At 40.2% G+C, this 12725-nt stretch overlaps 1 protein-coding gene across 1 annotated transcript; it reads left to right on the forward strand.

Moving 5' to 3' along the window:
* Nucleotides 1–1683: 1683 nt before the first annotated feature.
* Nucleotides 1684–11116, forward strand: LOC104489307 (chromosome unknown open reading frame, human C12orf5; the record flags this gene model as incomplete). The annotated part of the gene is made up of 5 exons (XM_010131452.1): nucleotides 1684–1721; nucleotides 3781–3902; nucleotides 7593–7670; nucleotides 10053–10163; nucleotides 10582–11116. Coding segments are annotated over 5 exons (808 nt in total), but the record flags the coding sequence as incomplete, so codon positions are not given.
* Nucleotides 11117–12725: the final 1609 nt, after the last annotated feature.

The raw sequence follows: 12725 nt of genomic DNA on the forward strand, positions 1-12725 counted from the left end.
TTGAGGAGGGGCGGTCTGTGGCCTTAGCTGGGTCTGGTAAGTGCGTGAGCCTGTGCCGGTGTGCTGTAGGTAACCGGATCAGCCGTGTCGGCGTGGCCCGGGACGGGGGGAAGCGCAGAGCTACACGTAACGGTAGTCGGAGCCATCTGTGAACTCGCAGGTGACTGCTCATAGGAGCTTTCTCTTGCCCAGAGCTCTCTGGTGGGCAGAACTTGTTTAGGAATGGTAGTCTACATTTCTGCTGTGAAATATCAAAGAAATGGTGTTCCTGACGTAGTTAAAATTGTTCAGGAGAGTTTTTCTTTCAAGCTGCAGTGATTTGTCATTCATAATGCTAAGTTGATCCACCTTCCTGCAGTTGATAGTAGTTAACTGTTTAATTTTCATGAAAGCTAAACTTTTTCCTCTTTAGTGTAATAGAGTTTAATACTTGATTAGTGCAACTGGAGCAATTTTTTTTTTTCTGTTTTTCCTCCTGTTAAGAGTTACTCTTGACTTCCCTTAAAGACCTGGATCTGCTAATCTGGGGTTATAGTTGCAGCCTAACTTCTACATCAGCTGGAAAGCATTTGAGCCTGAAACAATTTGTTGGACTTAAAATCTTCAGGTGGAACTCTTGCAGACATGTCAGAAAGGTCCTAGTTCATCCTCCAGCAAGTGGATGGGAGTTCATCCTTCAGGCTCTACTTGCCTACGCTGTGCTATTGTAGCTACCTGGAAAACTGCACTTCCTGCTCTTCCCCCACCTGCACCCCAACTGATGACCAGCAGGGTGGACTCCGTGCAGCCTGCTGCACTTTACTCAGGAGGCTGGAAGTAGCTGTCAGCACATGGGATGAGCCTGAATAATTAAATTGCTGCCCCTGTGCAGGAAAGAGTTTGAAGGGTACTGAAATACAGTGTTTTGTTCAAAAGTACTGTCCTTCAGTGATCAGTGACCTGTTGGGGGCTCATCTTGAGAACTTCCACGCAGCAGTGTTGATGGCTCTCTGAACAAAAACCAAGCAGCATATTTGGCCTTAGTACTGCAAAAACTTAAACACGTGACGTTTCAGTCCAGTGGAGAGTCTCAACAAAGTCACCATGGTTATCTTTCTTTGTGACAAGTTTAATTGTTAGATTTTCCCTCCTAAATAAATCTGCACACGATTTTAGTTGCTCTTCTCTTGAAATACAATCAGTTAAGGTTTTTCAAGGTAGAATATTCTAATTCCTGAAGCAGGTGATGTTCATTCTGCTTTCTTACGCTCTTGTTTCTTCAAGGTGTGCAGTGTGCACTGCTGCTTTCTTTGATAACTCTTGAATTGGCTTCTCTTTAAAACGCGCAGGTCCAGCTGGCTACCACGTGGTTTTTGTAAGAGGGCTGCAGAGTCTTCCTGCAACTTCCCTCTCTCCTGCATGGAGGTGTAATTGTAGTAGATACATTATGCTGCATTTATTATAACTTTAAGAAATTACTTCCTTTTATTTAAGGTAGGTTTGTCTTAGTAAATATTGGCGGTGCGATTGGGGTTGACTACTTGAAAATGTTTGGGTTTTTTTTTTGTAAAGTGTTTTTGAAAAGAGGCTGTATCTCATTTCTCACTCTCAGACTCTGCTGTCTCCTGTGGGTATCTACTATAATAGTGGTTTCAAATATTCAGTAAAATCATTGTGAGGTTTTTTTTTTATAATCTCTTTCAGTGGAGAAACAAGATACAACAAAGACAAGATACTGCAAGGTTGGTATCAGTTATTCTGCTAGCTTGCTAGAGATGGAAAATTTCTTCCCTGCAAAATGTGAAATCCTGTAACCAGCTGCTGAAATGTTAAGTATTATTATGGAGTAATATTGTAAACCTTAAGGGACTTTATTTATAAGCCAGGATGTTAGCTTGATGGCTTTACAGAATTAAGAAGATGCTAAGTTGGTCTCCACAGAATATCACAAATAGTGATGTATTTTTGGTATCAGCAAGAGTATTAGAATAGTTCCTTTTTCCAGACAGGGAAAAAAAAGTTACTTGTAATCAAATAAAGCGGTAGCAGCGCCTGTTACTAAGAGTGCCCCATAGCACTGTGTTGAATTTCAGTAGTATGAAGCCTGAGAAGAGGGCTTCTGGGACTCAGATGAGCTCTTCAGCTCTGACGAAGAACAATCCAGGTGCGTACGTGTTTGTACGATGGAGTTTTTAAGGACCACAGAAGGATGGATGTTATAATGGAGGCTATTGCCTGAAGATGGAAATTTGTCACTTGCAAAAAAAGCTTCCAGTAGAGCAAGGAAGAATGAAAAGTAAAGATGGTTTAAATGCTCGATTGTTCAGTCCCAGCTCTTTCTAAGAAGGCATCTTTAGACAAAACACTTAAACCCAGGCTTCTGCGTAGTGACTGCTGACCTGTACACCCAGAACTGAAAACGCTGAGCTGCTTGGATGTCTGCTATAGAAAAACAGGCTCGCCACTGGAAGGAACCTAGTGGGGTCGTATTCTGAATAAATAAACTTTATACAATGCTGTGTGCTGTGAAGAAAAAACATGCTTCCAGATTTTCCTACCCCTGTTTTGACATTGCAGTTTGCAATGGCTTTGTGCTTGTAATAAAGTGAACAAAGAGTATTCTCCTGCTTTATGTTCTTAACAGTACTGATGATGTCTTTTAAATTTGTAGCCCTCTGTGTCAAATGACATGCAGTAGGTTCACTTCTCTCTCCAGTGTAGAAAGTGAGCATTGCTTTGTGTTTCAAGAGGTGTAAGACCTATACCAGCATGGTGAGGTCCAAGGCCTGACATGGCTGAATTACAGATGAGGTGCTCTGAACTCAAGTTCTGGGCTTCTGGTGTGCTGTCTTTTGTTATTGGAAGCATATAAATGATTGTGCATTTGCTGGGTGAAAATTGTTCTGGATCTGATGAGAATTGCACACCCTGCTTTGAATTTCTCCAGTAGTACAACAGGTGATAGGAGTGTGGACATAGCAATTGTCCTAGAGCTCTGAGACCAGCTGGTTTCACAGGCTATTCTGGCTGAAAACAGTTTTTGGAAGGGTTGCTGCCTTTCAGCTAGGTTTGTTCCATCAGCGTGCTTGCTGTGCAGCTCTGTGAGTGTCAGTGTGTGACGTGGAGTAGGGGAGAGGAAGACACCACAACAGATTGTGTTTACGTCAACTGTAAAAATTCTTGTGAAACTGCGTCTTTGGCAGAGTGTGTGCTGCTTTCCGCATTACACGGAATCCCTTCCTGTTGCCTTATTTCTTCAAGGCATGGTCAACGTTCGGGAATGGGGAGGAGCAGGCATTTCGTGGTCATCAGAACTTGACTCTCCCAGTGTGTGTGGTTTTTTTTTTTTTCTGGACGTGTTTTTCAGTATCAGCATTATCTCAGTTGCATTGTCCTTTTTCTTATTTACAATCAGCAAATCTGTTTTAAGAGTTTCAGTTGTAAGATTCCTCTTTCTGGAAGCCTACCAGTGGCAATTCTAAAAAGGACAAGTGATTTGAAATGGCTACCCAAATTTAGAAATTGCAGGCCTCTGTTTTATGTTTAAACTTGTCATATATAATCATAAATATGAATACGATCAATAATAATCCTCTGTCTTCCTAGCCTGTATTCCTTTTTGGTTTTTTCCGTACAGTTTGTATGACTCAGTTTAGGGAAGACCAGAGGAACAGTAAACTTTACTAACGGTTTGCTTTACGGAAGGAGAAGCATTTTGTTATGAACAGCTGACATGGTTGCTCAGCTGCTAAATGATCTAAAATTTGCAGGTCTTAATGTTGGTGTGTTTTCATTTTGTAGGTCAAGGAGTGGATGAGCCGCTCTCTGCAACTGGTTTCAGACAAGCTGATGCTGCTGGTTTCTTTCTCAGTAATGTGAAGTTTACTCATGTCTTCTCAAGTGACCTCCTTCGAGCAAAGCAGGCAAGTGCATCTTGAGGCAACCGATTGTAAACATTAGCTTCAGAATTTGGCATTTATTTTCTGTTGATGATGCAAAAATAATAAAGTGACAGAGAGCCAAAGGCTATTTTGATGAACTTAGAACTGCAGTTTGAGTTGCGTAGAGTTCATTAAGGCCTCTGTGAGTAAGGAAATTTTAATGAGAACAGCTCAGTTAGGAAGTGATGAAGGCCAGCCTGCTTTGCAGGATGTCATGCAGAGGTGTTCTTATGGATTTGCTGTTATTTTGTACGTGCACTGGTTCTTGCTAAAGGAGTAATCAGGTCTTAAGAGGTAACACAGACTGAAATCGGTTTTTCTTTGAAGAAACAAAAAAAACTGGCTGTGATATTGTTGTACTGCCCTACGCGTTGTGGCTGTATGCTGTTTTTTTCTGAGTAATGCCGGCCAATATAGGCAGGATCAAGTTTTGCTGTAACATCAGTACAAGGATCATTAAATATGCAGGGAGGTTGGATATTGGCAGGACCGTGATAGCACACCTCTCACCCTGAATGCACTATTTAAAGAGGTTAATTAAAGAGAAAAAAATGTTAATTAATGCATGGATTACTTGTGATTTTGTGTGAAAAATTACAAAAAACTAAAAAAACCTAAGGAACCAGCACTTTTAAAGACAGAGGTATAGATCAGCTGTTCTAGGAAGGTCGTACCTCCTGTGGAAGCCCTATGCTGACTTCTCTCTTTTGTGACTGATGCTGTGGTTTCAGGAGACAGGTAGGCTTCACATGATTGAAACTACTAAGCGATGCTTGATAGCCTTGCCGGTTGATTGCTTTTTGCTTTGTTGTTCTGCTGCAGAAGTCTATGAAGCCTTGCTGTAAAGCAGATGAACCAAATCTAGCATATATCCCCCCCACTTTTTTTTTTTTTTTTTTTTACTTAAACCATACATCCTCAACATTGCTCATCGGTTTTGCAGCACAGTCAACTCTCACTTATCCCCCCCCCCCTTTTTTTTTTTTTTTTTTTTTTTTACTTAAAACATACATCCTCAACGTTGCTCATCGGTTTTGCAGCACAGTCCTATAAAGTGCTGTAGCAGCACAACTTAGGCAGAAAATAGAGAGAGAGGGAGGGGGTAGTGCAATAATTAGGTACTTCTAAAATGCCTAACTGCCTGACAAGTCACTTCTTTAAGTGTGTGAATGGCAGTGATTATATTTACAAACAACAATAGTACTTCATAATATTCATAAGACTGTCTGTGCTGTGTGCCTGCCCTAGGGGAAATGTTTTTGAATGCTCAACCTCTTGAGGCTTGGTCATTTTTTTCCTTGTGTTAGAGACAGCCTTTTCCATGAGAAGCATTTGCATTCTCCTGATGTAGGAGACAGACCTGAATCTGTGCTTTGCATAAAGGAAATGTGTTTTCCCATTTGTTCAAGAAGCTGTCCGGACTTCGTGGAAGCTTTTCCAAAGATGTGTAAAGCTGCGGTTTCTATTTGCTTGGAACTAGATTTTTTGGCAGCTGCAAATCTATGAAGTGTCCTTTATTGTGCTGTCATTGCATAGCGCAGTTATGAGAGGAATGTACAAGGTCGCCTGCAAAAGAGGGTGGGGGGGAAAAGGGTTTCTAAAGAAATTGTTAGTGCTGAAGTTTAGTTTTCCTTGCAATTTCTACTGGATCAGCTGTAGTCAGGCTGTGTGCCGTTTTTTTGGAACCAGGAGTGGTACGCAGTCCTCCGGCTACTGTCCATGGCTGACAGCCGAATGTTCAAGCATGAGAAGGATAGGAGAAAAGAGGGATGTGTGCAAAGAGAGTTGTACCAGCTAGGCAGGAATTCAAGAGCTGCTGGAGATTGAAAGTGAGCAAGTACAGGAAATGCAGAGAGAGGCTTTGCAAGGAAACTTGTTTGAGAGAATAAGCCTAGGAGGCAGGACCCAAGACTAGCTCTAGAAATTAGCAGTGTAGAAGCAAGCAGGTAGACCTGCAATGTAAAAATAAAGACTAGATGGGTGCACAGGGATGCGATGTGAGCAAGGCATTGTTCTCTAAGACTTGTAAACTTAACACTAAAGTCTGGAGAGGAGTATGAGGCCTACTGTGAGACGCTCATGCCGTTGGGACAAGAACTCTGCAGCAATAAAGGTAGATTCAGGACTGAGACAGGCTGGATCCCAAGAAGGACAAGTGAAAATCTTTCAGTCTTTTCCACGTGTAAAGTAGAGCTAATATCCCTTCTCTCACTGTGGTACTGTGAAGGTTCAGGAATGTTTCTGAAACATGCTGGTGTGCTAGTAAAGAATGGTTTGGGAAAGGTGTGAGGAAGTTAATCTCTTCACAGCAGATTTGGTTTCAGCACAGTAAACAAGGCTTTGTGTTTAATATGTACAGTTCAGAATATGAATTAGTGCTCAGTAGGTGAATGTTGCCTGTTCTGTGTACTGAATAGGATCTCTGTCCTGGAGAAATTCCAGGATATAATCATACAATTAACTGTGGTATTCATATGTACAAGGAAGTTGATTCAACTCCATCTGAATTTTTACGTTATTCTACAATGGAATTTTAAAGTTGCAACATAAAGCCTTTCCTAAGCAATACATTAAATAGGTGATAAAATCCTGTTAGTACAACAAGGTTACTTATTATTTGCCAGAATCCAAGGAGCCTTTTCAAAACAAGTTCTTTGAATGTTAGTTCAATTGGACACGGATGTTTGTACAAGACTTCAGCCGACATTACCAGTCACAACTGTATGCAGATCCAGTACAGCCTTCACACTTTGGTGCGTAGAAGAACAGGAGCAGGCTAGCTGTCCTTTAGTTCCCATTGTGAGCAGTGGCAGCCGCCAGGTGTATAATAGCCAACACGCTAGAGCCTGTATCAGGCAATGCTTTCCAAAGTGACATCAGAATTTCCTCCTGATCAGTTGTCTTGCCCTCCCTGCACCCCCAAAATCACATGCTTTCTTGGAAGAAGAGAAGATACGTAGCACAAAACTCAAGATGTCTAGGCTATTGTTAAAAGCAAATTAAGCCCTTTGGGTTTTGCCTGTCCCTTGGCAATGCTATCAAAAGACAGGTGAATCCAATAAGCTAGATACTTTTCTTCCTGAGTGCATCATCCTGTGCATTTCTCCACCATAACAGTGAGGCTGATAATTCAGTATGTTGTCAGCCAACACCCTCCTGCCTCCTAACTGCTTCAAGAGTATGTTTTTCAGAGGTGCGCTTCCAGGAAGTAATTTAATTTTTAGATGCTATGTTTTTCACAGTTGGTTTAACCGATGAGTTTTTAGGAACATACTGCTTGTGAATCTGACCCACGTACTACATGTAAAGAAAGTGTCAGCATGATTTCTCTGAGTGGCAGTATACTCAAGAGAAGATGCGGCTTTTATCTCAGTAAATCCTGCTGCTGCCCTGTGTCTTGCCACCTACATCTTGTGGGTGCAAAGTGTCTCCAACTGTTCTGGTCTTTGAATTGTGAAAGAAGATTTCAGAAGATTGCGCCTTTCTGCCTTCTCTGGCCTGACACAGGCCGTATATCCAGTTCTGACAGACATTGCTAGCTGAAAAACTTTTTATCTTGTTTGGGTTGTTGGGTACTACTAATGTGATCCACATTGGCTGTGGTGGTGTAAGATGATCTAGGTATCCCATGAGAAAACAGTTAATTGATGTGACTGTATATTCACTCTTTAGACTGCTGCCACAATTCTAGGAAAAAATAAGTTTTGCAGAGATTTGGAGATCAAGTACGACGCAAGACTTCGAGAGAGAGTAAGTGTTGAAAGAGTTTGTTAAATTTAACAGTAGAGAGCACTATTTGATAACCACATTTAATCACTGAAAACTGATCACATCAGGTTGTATAAATCGTTAGCAGAATTGTGAAGCAAAGCCAAAATTTATTGTTTAGTGCAGTAATTGTGATGCTTTTAATGATTTAAGGTAAGATTTACGTGTAGAAAATTTACTTTACCTTGAGTTTAATAAAAAGCTTAGCTCTGTTTTCAAACCCCATATGTAAAGTGTTAAAGATACGCCCTCTGCCTACCTTCTCAAGCCTGATGGCACAACTTGTTGGGTTTTTAGCTGTTTATACCTTTTCATTTGCACAAAGACTACTGAAAAGCTTTCTGCTGCTCACCGAACAGTCTGCTTTCCTGATTAGCCTCTCTGCCTGATAACAGGCATAGTTGTACCTCCTGTCTGTTTTTAAGTATGTCTTGATCAGAATAAACTCAGATGCCAGCCGTTTCTGCTAATATAAATCACCCTTCAGATGCTATACTGAGAGTGTCAGCTGAATTTTAAAAAAGGAAATGCTACAAAACCAAAAGTGGGATGGCGTATTGCCAGGAGGCAAACAAGTGTTGAAGGAGCAGAACATGGTTGTAGCATTTCCTATTTGGATCCTTTTCTGACAGAAATTCCAGTTCTTCCCCTGAAACCAGCAAGTTAAATGCCTCCCAGTCTTTAGCTGCTTTACCACCTGATGTTCTTGACAGTATTATGCCTTGTGATACAAAAATTTTAGAAAGGATAATCTTAAATCTCTGTTACACTTTTTTTCCTGTTTCGTGGCGTTTGTGTGGATGCATAGAAATGTCAGTACAGTGTCTGCAGGCCAAGGGCCACAGGCTGTACGTCATTACTCTGAATAAATGGAATTAAGTTTCTTGCATGAGAAGAAGCAAGGTCCTTTAAAAGAATATACATTGTTGACCCTATTAAGAAAGTTTTATTCTCTCATGCCTTGCTTTCATGAGAGAAGTCTGGAAAAATCTTTAAGATTAGGATTTAATTTTCATCTGTTCCAGAGCATTTATTTTTTCATGTCTCTTACTGTACTTAAATCGACAGTGTTTTGCTTTAGAGAACGGGACTGAGAGGCTGAAGTAAATGTGTTTCAGTACATTTACATTCTGAAGACTGTAGGAAATAAGCTACGGCAGCTAATTGCATATCCACAGCAAGTGGAGAGTGACATAGAAGTCAGAAAAGCCTCAGTAATGAGTATGTGTCTGTATCCCGGTCATCAACATCTGGATTTATGCAGTGTGTGTAACCAAGTGTTTGACAGTGTAGCATCAGCTCTTACTTTCTCAAAATACTCATCATAACTGCAGCATTTTCACTGTGTTTGGACATTCCAAGGAAAGACCAAAGCTTTTCCACTTGTATATATTTTTCTTCTGTTAGTGGTAGTGCAGCATTAGTCTTCAGAGGGAGAGGTATTAATCTGTTTTACTGTGGTTAGAGATCTTCAAGGTCAAAAATGGTAATGCACATCCAAATATATCTACCGTGTAAAATACATTACAGGTGATAAATATTATGTATTATAATGGGACTTCTAGTGATCTGGAATAACTGGCTGGTATATATGGATTCTTACTACTGATTGTCATTAATGGACCTTGTATTTGGAGGACTCAGCAATAAGTGTGCCGTTGAAGGCAGTTAACTGTATGTTCTCTGAATCCATTAGCATATGTTTTTAAGATCGGTTTTTTTTGGTTTTCTTGTTTTCTGGAGACACTGTCCACAGCAGTCATATATGTGTGGAAAATGCAGGGTGAGGGTGGGTGCCTATTGTTTATTTTTAATAGGTAGAGTACTTTGGGGTTTTCATCTTTTTTTTTTTGGACATTTTAAAAATTCTGATTTTGAAATGGACTCTGTTTTGGAGATTTCAGAGGTCTGTAAAGAAAATATTTGTTTCTTACTTGTGAAAATTATATCCCTGTAGTCTTTCTGCAAATGAAAAGCAAATGTAGTTTATGCTTATGTGAACAGCTGCATACAGAGGTATTTGCAATGTAACCTCTGTTACAAAGGCACTGGAATTTTGTGTGCTCTAATGTATCAAAAACTCTCAAGGCAGAGATCAGTCCAAAGGTAGTGTTTTGAATGTTAGTACTTTAAATGAGATGCTGCTCTTAACGTGTTTCTCTACCAAGCACATATATATACTTTAACTTTATATCTGCTGTTTAAGATACCTCCTCCCCCAGTATTGGAATAAAATGTAAAAGGTAGCTAAGCCTACACGTTACAACTGAGAACTCAAGAAAACAAAGCTGTTAAGAGGTGTTGGCGTCGGAAGCGGTGCTGGAGACTTCATACACCTGGCTCTTTGTAACCTGCCTCTTACAGAAATACGGTGTTGCAGAAGGAAGGCCTTTGGCTGACCTCAAGGCTATGGCAAAGGCTGCCGGAGAGCAATGTCCTTCATTCACGCCTTCTGGAGGAGAAACACTGGATGAAGTATGGTATTTATTTACTTGTGCCCTACTTTGTAGGCCATTTTATCAGTGCAGATGCAGCTATTGCGTATTTAGGAATATCTTACTGAGCGCTTAGCCCAACCAAAGATAGTTATTTTCTAAGCTAAAAACACTACTTGCACGGATTACAGTGGCTCCCAAGAAGGAGATCTCTATAGAACTACTATACAGATTGTCTCCTCATGAGGCTGTCATTTGCAGAAGGATGGTGGCAGTTACTCTCAGCCTTGGCTTTGGAGGGCTGAGGAGTTTTCGCAGCATTCAGTAACTTCCCCGTTGACTTCTGCAGCTTGTCTCTGATAAATGTTTGCCTTTTAACTGAAGTAGTTGTATCTCAGATTTCTGAAAGCCAAAGTTTTGCATTCTTCACACTGTACCCTTCTGACTTTTCTCTTTAGGTACGAGAACGTGCAAGGGATTTTTTTGAATTTCTGTGTCAGCTAGCTGTTGAATTGGAACAGAAAGAGAAAGACGTGCATGGTGCAGCAAGCAGAAGCTCAGGAACATCTGAAGAACAGTTAGTTTTTCCTTGGACAAACCACTGCAGTGAAGCAGAACTTAGCTCTAATAACAGTGGAGCTTTTAAAACACTAGATGCTAATATATTAGTGGTGAGTCATGGAGCCTACATGCGGAACTGGATTGGTTATTTTGTTTCAGATCTTAACTGTACTTTACCAACGACTTTAACAAAGTCTCAGTTGTCTTCTGTCAGTCCCAATACAGGAGTTAGTCACTTCATTATAAAACTGGAAAACGGGAATTTGTTAAAACCTGAAATCACGTGTGTTTGTCTTAATCAAGACTCTCACTTAGTGGACGTGGGAGCTGAATGTGTAGCTTCAAAAGTGTTTTAAGAGTCTTTGCAGTGGGGAGTGATTTTAGATCACCATTGTACTAAGCTTGGGAAAGGTACCTATAGAAATTTCTGAGATTGACTAGAGTTACAGACACTAAATCGCAAAACTGCAAAGACATGCAACTGCCTACCACCTTAAAATAACATGATTTGCATGGACCTAGTGCCCGATGTAAGTTGGCACTAGAGAGATAACACAAATGTTCTTTATGAACAGAAACATAATACTTCCAGTCATTTGCATATCTGCTTCTGCAGTGCATATTTTTAAAAATACGGTTTTCATTAACTCATAATTATTTTGGTTATCGCCAGGTAAAAGAGTTGGGGAGGGAAGAGGAATAGTGCCTCAAAGATGAGGTATAGTGTATTCTTGTTTTATTAAAGAATTCTATATTGTAATATTAGACATATAAGTTGTCTTAAAACAACTTTTTTTGAATGCAATAGTATAACCTAAAAAGGCGCATTGCCTGGTGGAAAAGGTTTGGTACAGAGTCAGGGGATGCATTCCTGTCTCTGATACTAAATAGCTGTGACACTCTGGGCAAATCTCTGGTCCGTTTGTAAAATGGAGATGATGTTATACCTACCTCACAGGAGCGTTTTGTAAGAAACAGTTTGTGTTGTTGAGACCTCTGCTGAAAAGCACTGTACACAAACGTAAAATATTTATTTTTAACTGTAAGCAGGATGAGGAACCTCATGTGCACATAGTTGAAATAATGATCTCTCTTCTGAAAAGGAGCCTTATGAATCAGGTGAGATGTACCCGACTGCTATTGTCAGCTGCAATCGTACACTTGGTGGATGAATATTTTTGCCTAGAATTAGGCAAGTTTGATTGCTTAGAGTTGCTGTCACTACTGCATTCTTTCCCCACTGGAGTGTTTGTAGTGTTACTGTGTAAGCTTATCTGATTTATGTTATTTGAAATATACACGTACTTTTTTCTTCATTTGCATATGTTAAACCTGTTAAATAAATAGAATTAAAAGCTCCTGAAGAGAACACCATTTCATCTGTATTTCCTTTGATGTAAAAGTCTTTGTTAATATTACTCTGTGAAGCTTTGCTCAGATCGTGTAACTTCCAGAGCTCTTTTTAGGGCTGATGGATTAGCACTATCCTGACTCTTACCTGGAAGAGCCACTGGTGTTAAAATGTTAAGGACATACTGAGATTGCTTGAAACTATTCAAAATTAACTGTTTGACTAAAGTTTGTGGGGTTTTTTTTAAATATGCTGTTCTGTATGCTTTAAACTACTTGGCTTCTTTGCCTTGAAACGCAGATGTGAACTTTGAGGAGGAAAAAGAGGTTGCTGTTGTTTCCTTGGAGAGGTGGGTACCTACACTTGACTGCGGCCCTACTAAAGAATCAGCAACAGAATTACTTAATCTGACTCTAGTGAATGTACTTTGCTGCTTCTATTTGAGTGACTGTCATTCAGTAGGAAAGTTCTCTTGATTCCTACCTGCACACAGAACAGGGATCTGCTTCTGTTTTCTGTGACGCTCATTTATATGATGTGAAGGACTGGGTGCCCTTAAGTTGGGTTGGGGAATTTAGGTTGGAGTTTTATACATAAAATCAATAGGCTGAACTTGTTACTTATTGATCATCTGGCTTCCTCTAGGTTTTTTTTACAGATACAGAGAAAAGCCTCTTCATTATGGCCCCT

Source organism: Buceros rhinoceros, unplaced genomic scaffold (genome assembly GCF_000710305.1).
Source record: "Buceros rhinoceros silvestris isolate BGI_N320 unplaced genomic scaffold, ASM71030v1 scaffold7152, whole genome shotgun sequence".
NCBI classification, from domain to species: Eukaryota; Metazoa; Chordata; class Aves; order Bucerotiformes; family Bucerotidae; genus Buceros; species Buceros rhinoceros.